This window comes from Humulus lupulus, chromosome 2 (assembly GCF_963169125.1).
Source record: "Humulus lupulus chromosome 2, drHumLupu1.1, whole genome shotgun sequence".
Classification (NCBI taxonomy): domain Eukaryota; kingdom Viridiplantae; phylum Streptophyta; class Magnoliopsida; order Rosales; family Cannabaceae; genus Humulus; species Humulus lupulus.
The window spans coordinates 11,473,136-11,486,084 of NC_084794.1; the positions used below are offsets into that span (position 1 = coordinate 11,473,136).

Below are 12,949 nucleotides of genomic sequence, written 5' to 3' on the forward strand. Positions count from 1 at the left end.
TGTGTCTAAGCATCCTTTTAAGCTTACTATTGGTCCTCAAGAACCAAGAACTGTTGCACATGCCTTACAAGATGATAATTGGAAGCAAGCCATGATCTCTGAGTACAATGCTCTAATCGCCAACAACACTTGGGATTTAGTTCCTCCAAACATGACACAAAATGTAGTTGGTAACAAATGGATATTTATATTGAAGCTTCATCCAGATGCTTCAATCCTTCGCCACAATGCACGCCTTGTTGCAAAGGGTTTCATCAAACCCCAAGAGTGGACTTTCATGAGACTTATAGTCCAGTGATCAAGCCAGAAACCATTCAGGTATTTCTATCTCTTGTTGTACATTTTGGTTAGGATATAAAACAACTAGATGTTAACAATACTTTTATAAATGGAGACTTACCAGAGACTATATATATGGCCCAACCAGAGGGCTTCATCAATCCTTCTTATCCCCATTACTTGTGCAAACTGAAGAAGGCTCTATATGGACTCAAACAGGCCCCACATGCCTGGTTTGAACGGCTAAAGGTGGCTTTAACAGGTTGGGGATTCACTCAATCTAAAGCTGATGTTTCATTGTTTGTGTATACAAAGAAGTCTCAAACTATATTACTTCCTGTGTACGTTGATGATATACTAGTTACAGGGTCATCCTCATCTCTCATTCAAAAGTTGATTTCAAATCTTAACATAATGTTTGCTCTTAAGCAGCTTGGGTCACTCCATTACTTTCTAGGGATTGAAACCTTTAGAGATTCCACTGGCTTGTATCTTTCTCAAGCCAAATATGTTGTTGATCTCCTATCCAAACTCAACATGACCGAAGCAAAAGGCTCCACTACTCCTGCAGCACCACGTCAAACCCTGTCTTGAAGTGAGGGGGAACCATTGGACAATCCAACTCTATACAAGAGTACAATTGGTGCACTTCAATATTTGACGATAACAAGACCTGATATAGCTTACATTGTTTCAAAGTTTAGTCAATTTCTTAGTGCACCTACTTCATCTCGCTGGAAGGCTTGTAAAAGGGTGTTACGATACCTTAAACATACGACCACTCATGGTGTAAGTTTCAAAGTTGGATCACCCAATTCACTTGCTCTACAAGGCTTCTCAGACGTTGATTGGGCTAGCTGCCCAGATGACAGGAGGTCAACTGTAATGCCCCAAATTTCCTAATGAGGTTTAGGACCTTGATTAGGAGGCTGAGAGGGCCATAATTGATTTATTTTGTTATTAAATGATGATATGCATGTTTAGGTGTATTAAATATGAATGTGAACCCATTTCTGATTAATTGGGTGATTTTCATATTTTGGTCATTTCTGGCATATTTGACATATATGTGATATGTGTGTGGTGCTTTATTATTATTTGGTTATGCTATGGTTACTTAGCATGAGACAATCCTAGGAGGTAAGCTAGTGGGATAGTCACAATGAGATTTATACTTGACTCAGAGTGAGTCAAGGGATATTTAGTGTATTACCAGGTTATTGGGTAATGGGAATAAATATTTGATGATAAATTAGGAGTTAGTAAGATCAGGGAGAAATTAAGGAGGTTTTGACTATTTTGTCCCGGGGGTGTTTTCGGGACCCCGAGCATTATGATTTGTTTGAGGCTACTTAAGCTTGAGGTAACCTTCTAAGAAATAAAAAGAACGTTCAGAACGTTCTCTCTCCCTCAAAGTTCCATTTTCGTCTCCCGATCGCATTTTCAAAGGAAACTTGAGTTCTAGGGATCAGATTCAAGCGAGGATCGAGGCATAGCGATCCCAGGAAAGATTATAAGCTTATTAGCCGGAGGATTTAGTTGGGAAACAACTCAATCAGAGGTAATTCAAGTTTTAAATTCTAAGTTTTTAAAGTTTTTAAGCTTGAATTGGATTTTGTGTTTTGATGAGTTTTTGATTTGATTGAGGCTTGGGTTTTGTTGGTTTTGGATCATGGGGATGTTTGGGAAATTTAATTTTGGGATTTGGATATGTTTGGGTAGGTTTTTAAATGAAGAAATAGAGGTTTTCTGGCTGGGTTCAAGGTTGAGCCGCGGCTCTATTCTTGGGCGCCGCAGCTCAAGCTTGAAGAGGCTGGTGGTTTGGGGGCTACTGGGCTATTTGAGCTGCGGTTCAATTTGGTAGAGCTGCGGCTCTAATGCTGTCAGAGAAGATTTTTGGGCCTGACTTGAGTGGGGCTTCGACTCTAATGTTTGGGGGGCCACGGGTCAAAAGGGGGAAAAGTGGCCAAAATGAGTTTTTAGTCATGGGAACTTAAACCTAAGGGCTCAGGATCGATCTTACTACCCAGTATGGTAGGATTCGATGTCTCAGAGGCTAGGACTTGGTCTGGAAGTATTTATTTACTTATTTTGATGAGGTTTTATATTATGGTTGTGACTAGGTTATCGCTAGAGGCTTGGATTAAGGATCGTGCTTGTGGCTCGTTTATTGGTAACCTGTGCTTGGACCAAAGGTAAGAAAAATGCACCCTGTGTATATGACATGCATGGTTATTCTTGATGCATGTTGGATGTTTAAATGTGACATGCATGGTTATTGTTGAGGCATGTCAAGTGATTAAATGTGATGCACGAGAAACATGTGATTAGGACATGCCATGAATATTGAAGATGAGACTGTTCAGAGCTTGAGTCTCTGTGATTGTGCATGATCCTAGTTGTACTAGTAATTGTTAAGTAAGCATGCTGGATGCCCTGTGTTGGATATTTGACTTATGATATATGTTTGGTAGCATTTCTTACTTGTGCGTGACCCTGACCATTCAGGTTTGGCATTGGTCGCATGTTATTGACCTAAGAGCCAGAAATGGCATAAGCGTCATGAACGTACAGCCGATAAAAGATTAGATCTAATCGACATCTGCATTAGATGACTCAACATGATCATTAATGCCGGACCGACCTCAAGTTCGATGAAAACTAAAAGCGCTTGTCTAGTTCTATGACTAGTTATTTAGAGCTAGGGCTAGAAGGCCCAGGTGACCCTATCATCACATGGCTAAAGGGTACAGAACCCACAGTAGTGACTCCATGGTCACTCCCTTGGTTTACATTGGTGACTCGCTCATCAGTCACATATTTTGTTAAACCTAGTAACTCGATCACTCATTTGATAAGGTGCGGATCCCATGTTAGTGACTTATACATGTGTCACTCATCAGATTAGGACTATAAGTCCTGGACATTTATTATGATCATCGGTTGATGTTTTATATTCATCATTACTTGAAATTATTTGCCTGCTTGAATAGGGCTATATTTGCTAGGCGTGTGCCTTATGATTTGATGACATGTTATTACTGTTCATGAGCATATTGAGTTTTCTTGCAGGGCTTCGACTCACGGGTGCTATGTGGTGCAGATAAACGCAAAAGAAAGCTGGACCATACTTGAGTTGAAGAGCTTAGGTGACGATGTGTACATATGCGGCTGCTCGACCGCCATGACCGATGGTTGAAAGAGGAACTAGGGTTAAACCCTGTTTTGCCGCTTAGATCGGCTGGTTGTAAATATTTTCTTGTAATTAACCTTTAAATAATATTTTTGGGATCCCAATTTATACAGTAAACGCTCTAATGAAATGTTATATCTTAATAAAAAAATTTAATCCCTAAACTGCTAATCATACTTAATTACACGATTTTGGCCAAATGACTCGATTAGCGAGTTTAGCACTGTTTATAAGACACACCGTAACGGTCCCTGGAGTTTAGGGCGTTACATCAACTGGTGCTTACTGTGTGTATCTGGGAAGAAATCTGGTGTCATTGAGTTCTAAGAAGTTGACTGTAGTTGCTCGATCAAGCACAGAATCGAAGTACTGTGCTTTGGCACATGTTACCGCAGAAGTTAAATGGCTTCAATCTATTATTCAAGAGATGGGAGTAGTCACATGAAGTAAGCCCATAATTTGGTGTGACAACTTAGGAGCATCGACTTTGGTAGCTAATCCTGTTCATCATGCACGGTCCAAGCACATAGAGATAGATGTGCATTTTGTTCAAGATATGATTTTACAAAAGTTAGTGGAAATTATATATGTTCCTACGCAAGATCAAGTGGCTGCTGTTCTCATCCAAGGGCTTATCAATTCAATGTTTTCTTAGATTCAGAGACAAGCTTCAAGTCGTGGTATCTCCCTTTCACTTGAGGGGGAATGTTACGAACCATGACAACTCAGCCACTGTAGCTGGGAATTAGTTATAGCGAACTAACAAATTTGTTAGATATCGTGTTCAGTACACTGGGTTGTTAAAATTCTGTTAGAGATTTCTGTTATGCCTTTGTAATACTCTGCACGACTATAAATACAATATAGTGTCTCTCTTGTTTTCTCAGTTTAGAGAGAGAGTTCCATTCATTCCTTGTTGTGATTCGTTGAGTCTTTCTTTCTCTTGTTATTTCTTTTACTCAGACAAGTACTTTGAAGTGAAATAATTATCTTAAAGTATGTGCTTTAATTGATTAATTAATTATCATTATTTGGAAGGTGTTTTCAAATTATTTATGATTATATTTCAGGTTATATATGTTTAGTTTGGGGTAATAGAATGTAGTAGAATAGAAAGAAAAATAACCAATTTTCATTTCATTCCTTTGTTTAGTTGCATTTAAAAGTATTAGAATGTTATTTCAATAGAATGACTTTTCTACCGTTTTGGTGAAATGGTTATTTCTTAAAAAAAAGATGAAAAACTATTCCAATGTAAGATAAGTTTTTTTTTTTAATAATTTTTATCTCAAATTTCTTTTATTCATATTAAATTTTATTCCGTTTTATTATTATTCGTATTCTCATTATTATATTCATATTCCTCTGTTTTTGTTACTCCCAACCAAACACACCCTTACTCTTGCGTAATTTGAGAAGCTGATTTTTAGATTCACATTTATCCTTTGTAAGATTTTGAGAATGACTTGATCATCCTAGTGTTTTTCTTTTTCTAATACCTAGATACCAGAAGTATTTATAATCTTGCATACCCATTAAACTACTTTTCATATATCGAGTGGAAAGAAGTTATTATTAACTATGGGCTTGTTCGGTAACATTGAAATAAACAATTTTATGTTTATTTGAATAGAAATGTAACAACAAAACATAAAAATATGTTCGGTAAACTTATTTCTATTTTTTATTTTTTAAAATTTTAATTAATTTTTGCATAATTTTGAAAACAGTTTTTTCTTACTTTTAATTTTTTTAAACGTTTTCCTTCTCCTTCCTCTTTAGTCTTTTCTATCAAAAGTATTTTTATTTTTTAAAAACAAAAAACAAAAATAGTTACCAAACACATTTTTATTTTATATAAATAAAAAAACATAAAACAAAAATATATTTTTATTATTGTGTTTAAAAAATTTAAAAATAAAATTTTTGACAAACACAACCTATATAATTGGATCTAACACGTGTAGAATAATAACTTCTTGAGAGACTTTTCAAATGAGCATAATATTTACTAACCTTCCAGTGAATTTATGCTCTGTCATAGCCAATATTTTAGGCTTCCTATCCCCATGAGAAGGCTTAATAAATTCTTCCAATACATTTCTCATTTTGTAAGCTTCTTCAAAGTAGTTATCCTAAAAAAGAAAAACAGATTGACAAGATATAATAATTTAAGTTTGTTTTAATCTTTGTATATATGTATTTTTAAACGAACAAGTAAAAAAAAGATGAAATGGTACGTACGTGGTTCATGTCTATTGTCTGAAGGGCTTCTCCACGAGTAAAAATAATAGCTTGATTCTGAATTTCGAGTTTTCCTCCACTGATTCCTGTTGGAGGTCCTGGAAGCTTGATGCGGTAAATTTCCTAGCAATTTAAGAAGTTTCATGTAAGTGAGTAAACGAGGGAATTTATTACACCAATTTGAGGAGAACTCTTAATAGTTACTATCTATGGATAGTTACTTTAATATTAACTATTGGATTAAAATCAATGGTCCATATTTATAGTTGTTAATTAATATTTCTAAAAATAAAATTTAATTTTTTCAAATTTTTGAAAGGGTTGCCTGATGAAAAACATATATTTATTATAAGAATATAATATTGTAAATTTTTCATTTTTCAAATGCAAGCCAATTTCTAAAATATAGCTAGTGTCTCTCATTGATTGGAAATAACATTATGACAAAAAAAAAAAATAATAACTAAATTCGAAATTAATATTAAAAAAAATATTTATTTGTTGGTGACTTGCTCTACCAAATTACTATGTTGCCACATCATCATAATTGTTACTATCCATTTATTGGTATTAACCATTGAGAAGTCTTTCATATATATATATATATTTAAATATATGCCAACACATTCACGTACAAATTCTCATTCAGACAAGCAAGCTCAGCGTTGTCACATATACAGACCATAAATCAACTCAACATATATATTAGCATGTGCGTAACGAAGATGCATGTGATGATTATTTGAAAATGTTTATGATTTTATGCAAAGAAAATAAATAAAATCTCTATTCACCAAACTCTATCTCTGAGTCTGGTCTCCTTGTAAAACTAAAATAGAAGTTTATATACACGGGTTGATTGGTACGTGGTATGAGTTTGTGGGAGTAGAGTTAGGTGAAGTTTAGATTAAGAGAATGTGAAAATTAAGTGTTTAAAATGTTAAGATTTCTTTCAAATCAAGTTAAAAATGAGACTCACTTGTAAACACAAACTCCAACCCATTTAAAATAAATTTACCAAACATAAGTTAGGTTTGACATTCCCATTCTTATTCCCACAAAACTAAATCCCCATACCAAACACCCGCTTATAACTGAGAATAAAACAAGTATATACTTCTCTCATACCTACCTTATCTAACTTGTTATCCCCTCCCTTGAGCAAAACAGAATAATAAACCTTTTGAGGTTTTCCATTCACTGTTTCCTCTTTGGTATCAATGTAAGCGACACGTAATGATGGATATCTGGACATTTCACATATTCAAAAAAGGGCATAATTAATTAACAATCATGTATAATATCGTCATTAGGATACATCATTATTTTATTATGTACAATTGACTCGATCACATACGTACGTTAGCATTAGCTTGAGGATACTTGTGTAAGAATTTTGATCTCTGGGATCATTGGATTCCTTTTGAACACCATAAAACTGGCAAGACACAACATAGGTAAACTTCAAATCGACTAAAACTTGTGCACGTTCAGAAAAAGCCTTGTGATCCAAGGTTCGGTAGCCACTGGAAAAGGCTGAAAAGAAAAATAAACCAAACGTATATGAAACCCCGAAAACATTTTCAATATCTATTAACCCAAATATAAACATAATGTTGAAGAGAAATAATTACTAGTAAACGAACAGTTCTATAATACAATATCACTTACAATCATGATCTCCTGCCAATTCCAGGAAGCACTGGAGCTCCAGAGCCTGTTTATAGTACATCATCCCTCTCACTGGAAGAACACATGCATGAAAAATTATTAACTTTAGATTTCTTAAGGGGCCTGATTAGTTTTAAAGAGATTTTCCCAGACCTGTTCTGTAAAGCGTTTGCCTTCTGTAAGAAACCCACTCACGAATTAATTCTGATTTATCCTTATGAGATTTTCTGATCCGATCCAAGAAATTAAGCCATTCATCTATATTGACAACTCAAATGATTGAAGCATGTTAGAATATGTACTCAGAAACAATAAGAATATATAGTTCAATATGTAAAACTACTAATCAAGACTCACCAGGATATGTTTTCTGCAGGTAAAACAAAGTTGTTATCCCATCCTCATTTTTCTTTTTAAGATCATCATCAGTATAAAGGACATCTTCTTTGTAGTGTGAAGTCAGAATACTAATGAATTCAGAAATTACAGATGTTTAATTTAACTAAAAGAAAGAGGACCCCATCAAAAAGAAAACAAAAATATATTAATAAAGAGGATGTATCATATGATGAAACATTATTTAGAGAAGAGATTTTATCGTGAAAGACAAACTGACTTTTTTTTTTCTTTTCCTGCCTTTAGTTCTGTACTGTACAGTAGTTAAGCTGTAATATAAAAAAGTCATACAAGAGCATAGTAACATAGCTATATGATAACTTTTCTTCATAATAAATTATACAATCTTCGAAAGTTGCTTCTGACTTATAAGATTCCGTTCATTATTAAGAGTTTTTATCATAATAGCTTTTTGTTTAAACCAAGTCAGTTCTTCTATTACAACTAACCTAAAGGATAGCATGTCACGAACTTCAGGAGCCCTTGGCATATTCATAAAGAGAGAATTTGCAAAGAAAGTAATACGTCGGCGAGCATCCAAGTTCTGAGGCACATTTATGGCAGATTCCTTGACTATCAGAAGCAAATGAAGTCTGACAACCTACAGTGAGAACATGGAAGACAATAAGACCAAAAAAATCTCAATAACTTTTTTATTATTATTATTATTATTATTTTAAATGTACCTTTTCCCTCCAAGATTTATTGTATCTCTGAAATAAGTTAATCTTTTCAAATCTCTGCTCCTTCTTGACATTTTGACCACTTAAACTGTGATGGTGAAGAGCAAAACCACATAAAAACAAACAACTTGAAGTGAAAATAATACAATTTGGAAAAGGGAACTTCACAAAAACAAAGCTACAACAAAAAGATCCAAAATCCAAAAAAAAAAAAAATTATTTTCCCTTGCCCAAGTAAGTTTATATGTTTTTCAGTTCTTACTGATGTCCATTAATCATAACATCCTGTGTGATAATTTCCATAATATCCTGAAGCACATTGATTAACTGAGGTAGAAGGGTCTCATCATCTTCATCAGATAGCTGTCAATATACAAACTTAAAGTATTCAGCGGCATATGTAGGTCATATATATCAAATCACTGATCATGATATGTAGCATTATGAACATTAAAAAGTTACTGAGGAAATGTGTTACCAATTTGCCCAAGAATTTTTCCACTCTCTCACTGAGAGAAGGCATCCCACTCATGCGGAAATTGTTCAAAAAAACTTTTCTTTGTAGACTTTCGTCTACTTCCTTGCATATGTGCTCTACAATCCTGTCTCAAAAGATCAAAAATCAACTGATGATACTTTTAATTACAGGAGGTTAAGTTTGCACAAAAAAAAAAAAAAGTGACGTCCAAAAAAAAAAAGCTTGATACTGAAAATTTTCTTTGTCATACATCTTATCAGCTTTGTCTTCCAGAAGGCCATGAATTACATCCCTAAGTGACTCATAACATTCAATTACTGTTGAGTACATGTTGCCGTCACTCTTAATCTTCTTAAATAATTCATCATCATCTGTTCCTTTAAAATCTGTTGCAATATCTAATGCTATGGAAACCTGTCACATTTAAAAAAGATTGATTAAAGAAAAATGAATATAAATGACTAATCTTAGTAAGAAAGTGAAGAATAAAATAAAATACCTTATCAGCGAGCAAGAAAGGTGGCCACTTGACAGTAGAAATTTCATTTGAACAATAAGGAACCAAAAGCAAATCTCTGTCTCTGGACAATTTTCATTAAAAGAAACTAATAATCAGAAACTTAAATCTTCTACTTTTTTTCCTTTTTCTTTTTAGCAGAGCTTAGAGAGAAAGAAGCTATCAGAACCTATAGTTGATAAGATCTTCTTCTCTCATAGAATTTATGAACTCATTCCACACTTGAATGAAATTATTCGCAATATTCTTTGGCAGTTGTGATGGATCCAGTCTTTTCAAAGGTGTTCTCTTTAGCCAAATATATGAAATTAAACATGTTAGGAAAGAGCCAGATGGAAAGTTCAAATAATATTTCAATAGTCAATCAGTCATTAATTTTTTTTATATATTATACAATCTAATATAATATTATATAATACAATATGGTATCACACGACACAATAAACACAACTTCAATAAAATTAACATTACCCAGTTTTTAATTTCAGGGGCAACCTTGGTAGTTGATGGAATGAGACGACGACTGAAAGCTAGAGGCACAAATTGAAATCTACTCCGCAACATACCAATTGTTGTTATCTAAAAACATTAATATAGAATAATTATCATCATCAATAGAGAGTAATTTAGTGCAAACTCGATCATTACAAAAAGAAAGCTCTAACTACCCTCAAATCCAAAATGAAGTTATATACTGATAGTGTTCTATTGAAGAGTTGCCTCACATTTACAGTGGCCGCGGCCTCACAGTCAGAGAGCAGTGGCCGCAGCGAGGAATGTTAGTGGCCGCGGCCTGAGCCCGTGTCTTAACATGCGGTTTTAGATGTCTCAATATATCTGAGTTTTATATTAAAAAATCAGTTTTTACGAGATTTGGTGATGTGACATGTTCTTTTATTAGAACTATATTTACCCATTTTGTTCGGAATTATTAAAATTGTAAGAAAGAAAGAGTGAACTGAAGAACAAAATGTATTGTATTGACTTAGCTGATTAAAGAAGGGTCAACTCCTTATATACAAGCAGTAGAGATAGTTACAACTGAAAAGAAAGAAGTTGTTAAGCAACAACAATAACGAAGCTAACAACTTAACAAGCTAATATAAGCACTAGTAGCTAACTAACACAACAACTACTCCTTAACAACCCCCCTCAAACTCAATGTGGATAAGGAAACCAGAGTGAGTTGGTCCTTCAAATCTGAGAAGCGATGGCGGGAAATGGGCTTGGTTAGACAGTCCGCAACCTGATCTAGTGCTAGAACATGCTTGACCAAAATCTGATGTTGTAATACTTTGTCCCTAACAAAGCAGAGATCAATTTTGATATGTTTGGTTCGAGCATGGAGAATAGAATTCGCAGCACGCATAACCAATTTGAGATTGTCACACCAAACTGTTGGTGGTTCCCCAAGAGAGACATGAAGCTCGCACAGTAAGGATTGAATCCAAGTTAATTCAGTGACAACACAAGCTAAGTTTCGAAACTCAGCTTCTGCAGAAGACCGAGATATGGTGATTTGCTTCTTAGACTGCCAAGCTATAAGATTGTCTCCAAAATAGACACAAAAACCAATTGTGGACCTGCGATCATCAGGTTCTGAAGACCAATCAACATCACTAAAGGCTTCAAGTTGAAAATGCAAGGACCTTTGCATATGTAGTCCATGATCAAGTGTTCCAACAATATATCTCAATGTCCTTTTGACATCAATTGAGTGAGAAGCAAGAGGATTGTGCATAAATTGAGCTACCTTGTTTACACAGTAAGCAATCTCCTTGTGACTGTGGCATATTGTAGAGCACCAACAATGGACCTATACAAAGTGGCATCTTGGACAGGATCACTTCCATAGTTGGAGAGTTTCAAACCAACATTCATTGGAGTAGTAATCGGCTTAGCACCTTGCATTTTAGCTCTACAAAGATCTTGGAGATAATTCCTATGAGACAAGTGAAAACCATTAGTTGTGGGAGTCACATGAATGCCCAAAAAATAGTTGATTATTTGGCCCAAATCCTTTAGAGCAAACGAGGAGTTCATATTAGAAATAAGTTAAGATATGAAGATGTTAGAGCTGCCCATTATCAAAATATCATAAAAATAAACAAGAACATAGGTGCAATGGGTGGATGTAGCACAAACAAAAAAGGAAGAGTCATCTTAGTAGATACAAAACTATAGCTGAAAAGTGCAGTAGAGAGCCTTTTAAACCAAGCACTTGGTGCTTGTTTGAAACCATATAGTATCGACAAACTCTATGTGGTTTATCTTCAAACCCCGGTGGTTGTGTCATATAGACTTCCTCTTGCAAATCCCCATTGAGGAAAGCACTATTTACATCGAGTTGACGAATACACCATCTTTTAGAGAGAACAATGGTCAACACAATCCGAATTGTAATTGGCTTGACAACTAGACTAAAGGTTTCATTATAGTCAAAACCTTGTTGTTGATGGAACCCTTTAGCAATAAGCCAAGCCTTGTACTTGTGGATGGTACCATCCAGATGCTCTTTCACTTTGTACACCCATTTGCAACCTATTGGAGTTCTTCCAGCAGGTAAATCCACCAAAGACCAAGTAGAGTTCTTTTGTAAAGCATGAAACTCATTTGTCATAGCCTCATGCCAATGAGTTGTCTACATAGCATTTTTAAGACTCCTTGGTTCAGCTGCAGCAATGTAGACTTTGGGCTTGTGAATCCCAACTTTAGCTCTAGTAACCATTTGGTATGTGTTTGTACCTGCAACAACATCAGTAGCATTCATAGTAGGATTGTTAGTTGAAACATGATTAGATATTAAAGGATGTTGGGCAACATCATGTTGTGGTGAGGATATAGACACATGTATAGGTGGGTCAGCTTGGGGCGTGGGAGGTATAGATGATATAGAAGCTACTGGAGATGGAGGAGTAGATTGAGTTGTTAAAGGGGAAGAGGGAGTAGTGGCTGTAGTGGGTGGAGGTGCAAATTTTCGAATGATAGACATAGTTGGGGGCTTGGCAAATGGCATTTTCGGTGGTGCAGATTTTGGGGAGGAAGACAACGGGATATGGGAGGGGGAAAAAGGAAAAGTATCTTCCTGAAATAGTACATCTCGAGAAAGATATAGACAACCTTCCTTTGAGAGACACTTGTACCCCTTTTAAGTCAAACTATAACCAAGAAATGTGCACGGTGTGGACCTATAATTGAGCTTGAGCTTGAGATTGAGCTTGAGCTTGAGCTTGTTCTTGTTATAAGGTCTTAGATTAGGAAAACATAGACATCCAAACACTCTAAGCTTTGAATAATCTGGTTTGACCTGAAACAAAACTTCCATGGGAGAAACATTAGGAAGGACAGGTGTGGGCATTCGATTAATCAAGAATACAACACTTCTAAATGCTTCATCCCAATACTTCAATGGCATAGATGACTGAGCTAACAAGGTAAGGCCACTCTCCACTATGTGCCTATGTTTACGCTCGACAATACCGTTTTGT

At 35.1% G+C, this 12,949-nt stretch overlaps 1 protein-coding gene across 1 annotated transcript in view; it reads right to left on the reverse strand.

The window, feature by feature from the left end:
• LOC133817282 (callose synthase 7-like) overlaps nucleotides 1-12,949 on the reverse strand; it is a 56,213-nt gene that overhangs the window by 12,024 nt on the left and 31,240 nt on the right. Inside the window, exons 21-35 of the mRNA XM_062249754.1 lie at nucleotides 9,933-10,040; nucleotides 9,631-9,749; nucleotides 9,444-9,525; nucleotides 9,195-9,358; nucleotides 8,945-9,068; nucleotides 8,729-8,829; nucleotides 8,470-8,554; nucleotides 8,233-8,384; nucleotides 7,745-7,854; nucleotides 7,541-7,645; nucleotides 7,388-7,459; nucleotides 7,078-7,252; nucleotides 6,849-6,963; nucleotides 5,717-5,839; nucleotides 5,489-5,607 (exon numbers count right to left, since the gene is read on the reverse strand). Coding sequence (XP_062105738.1) covers nucleotides 5,489-5,607; nucleotides 5,717-5,839; nucleotides 6,849-6,963; nucleotides 7,078-7,252; nucleotides 7,388-7,459; nucleotides 7,541-7,645; nucleotides 7,745-7,854; nucleotides 8,233-8,384; nucleotides 8,470-8,554; nucleotides 8,729-8,829; nucleotides 8,945-9,068; nucleotides 9,195-9,358; nucleotides 9,444-9,525; nucleotides 9,631-9,749; nucleotides 9,933-10,040 — 1,754 coding nt within the window. The remainder of the gene's footprint in view (nucleotides 1-5,488; nucleotides 5,608-5,716; nucleotides 5,840-6,848; nucleotides 6,964-7,077; nucleotides 7,253-7,387; nucleotides 7,460-7,540; nucleotides 7,646-7,744; nucleotides 7,855-8,232; nucleotides 8,385-8,469; nucleotides 8,555-8,728; nucleotides 8,830-8,944; nucleotides 9,069-9,194; nucleotides 9,359-9,443; nucleotides 9,526-9,630; nucleotides 9,750-9,932; nucleotides 10,041-12,949) is intronic.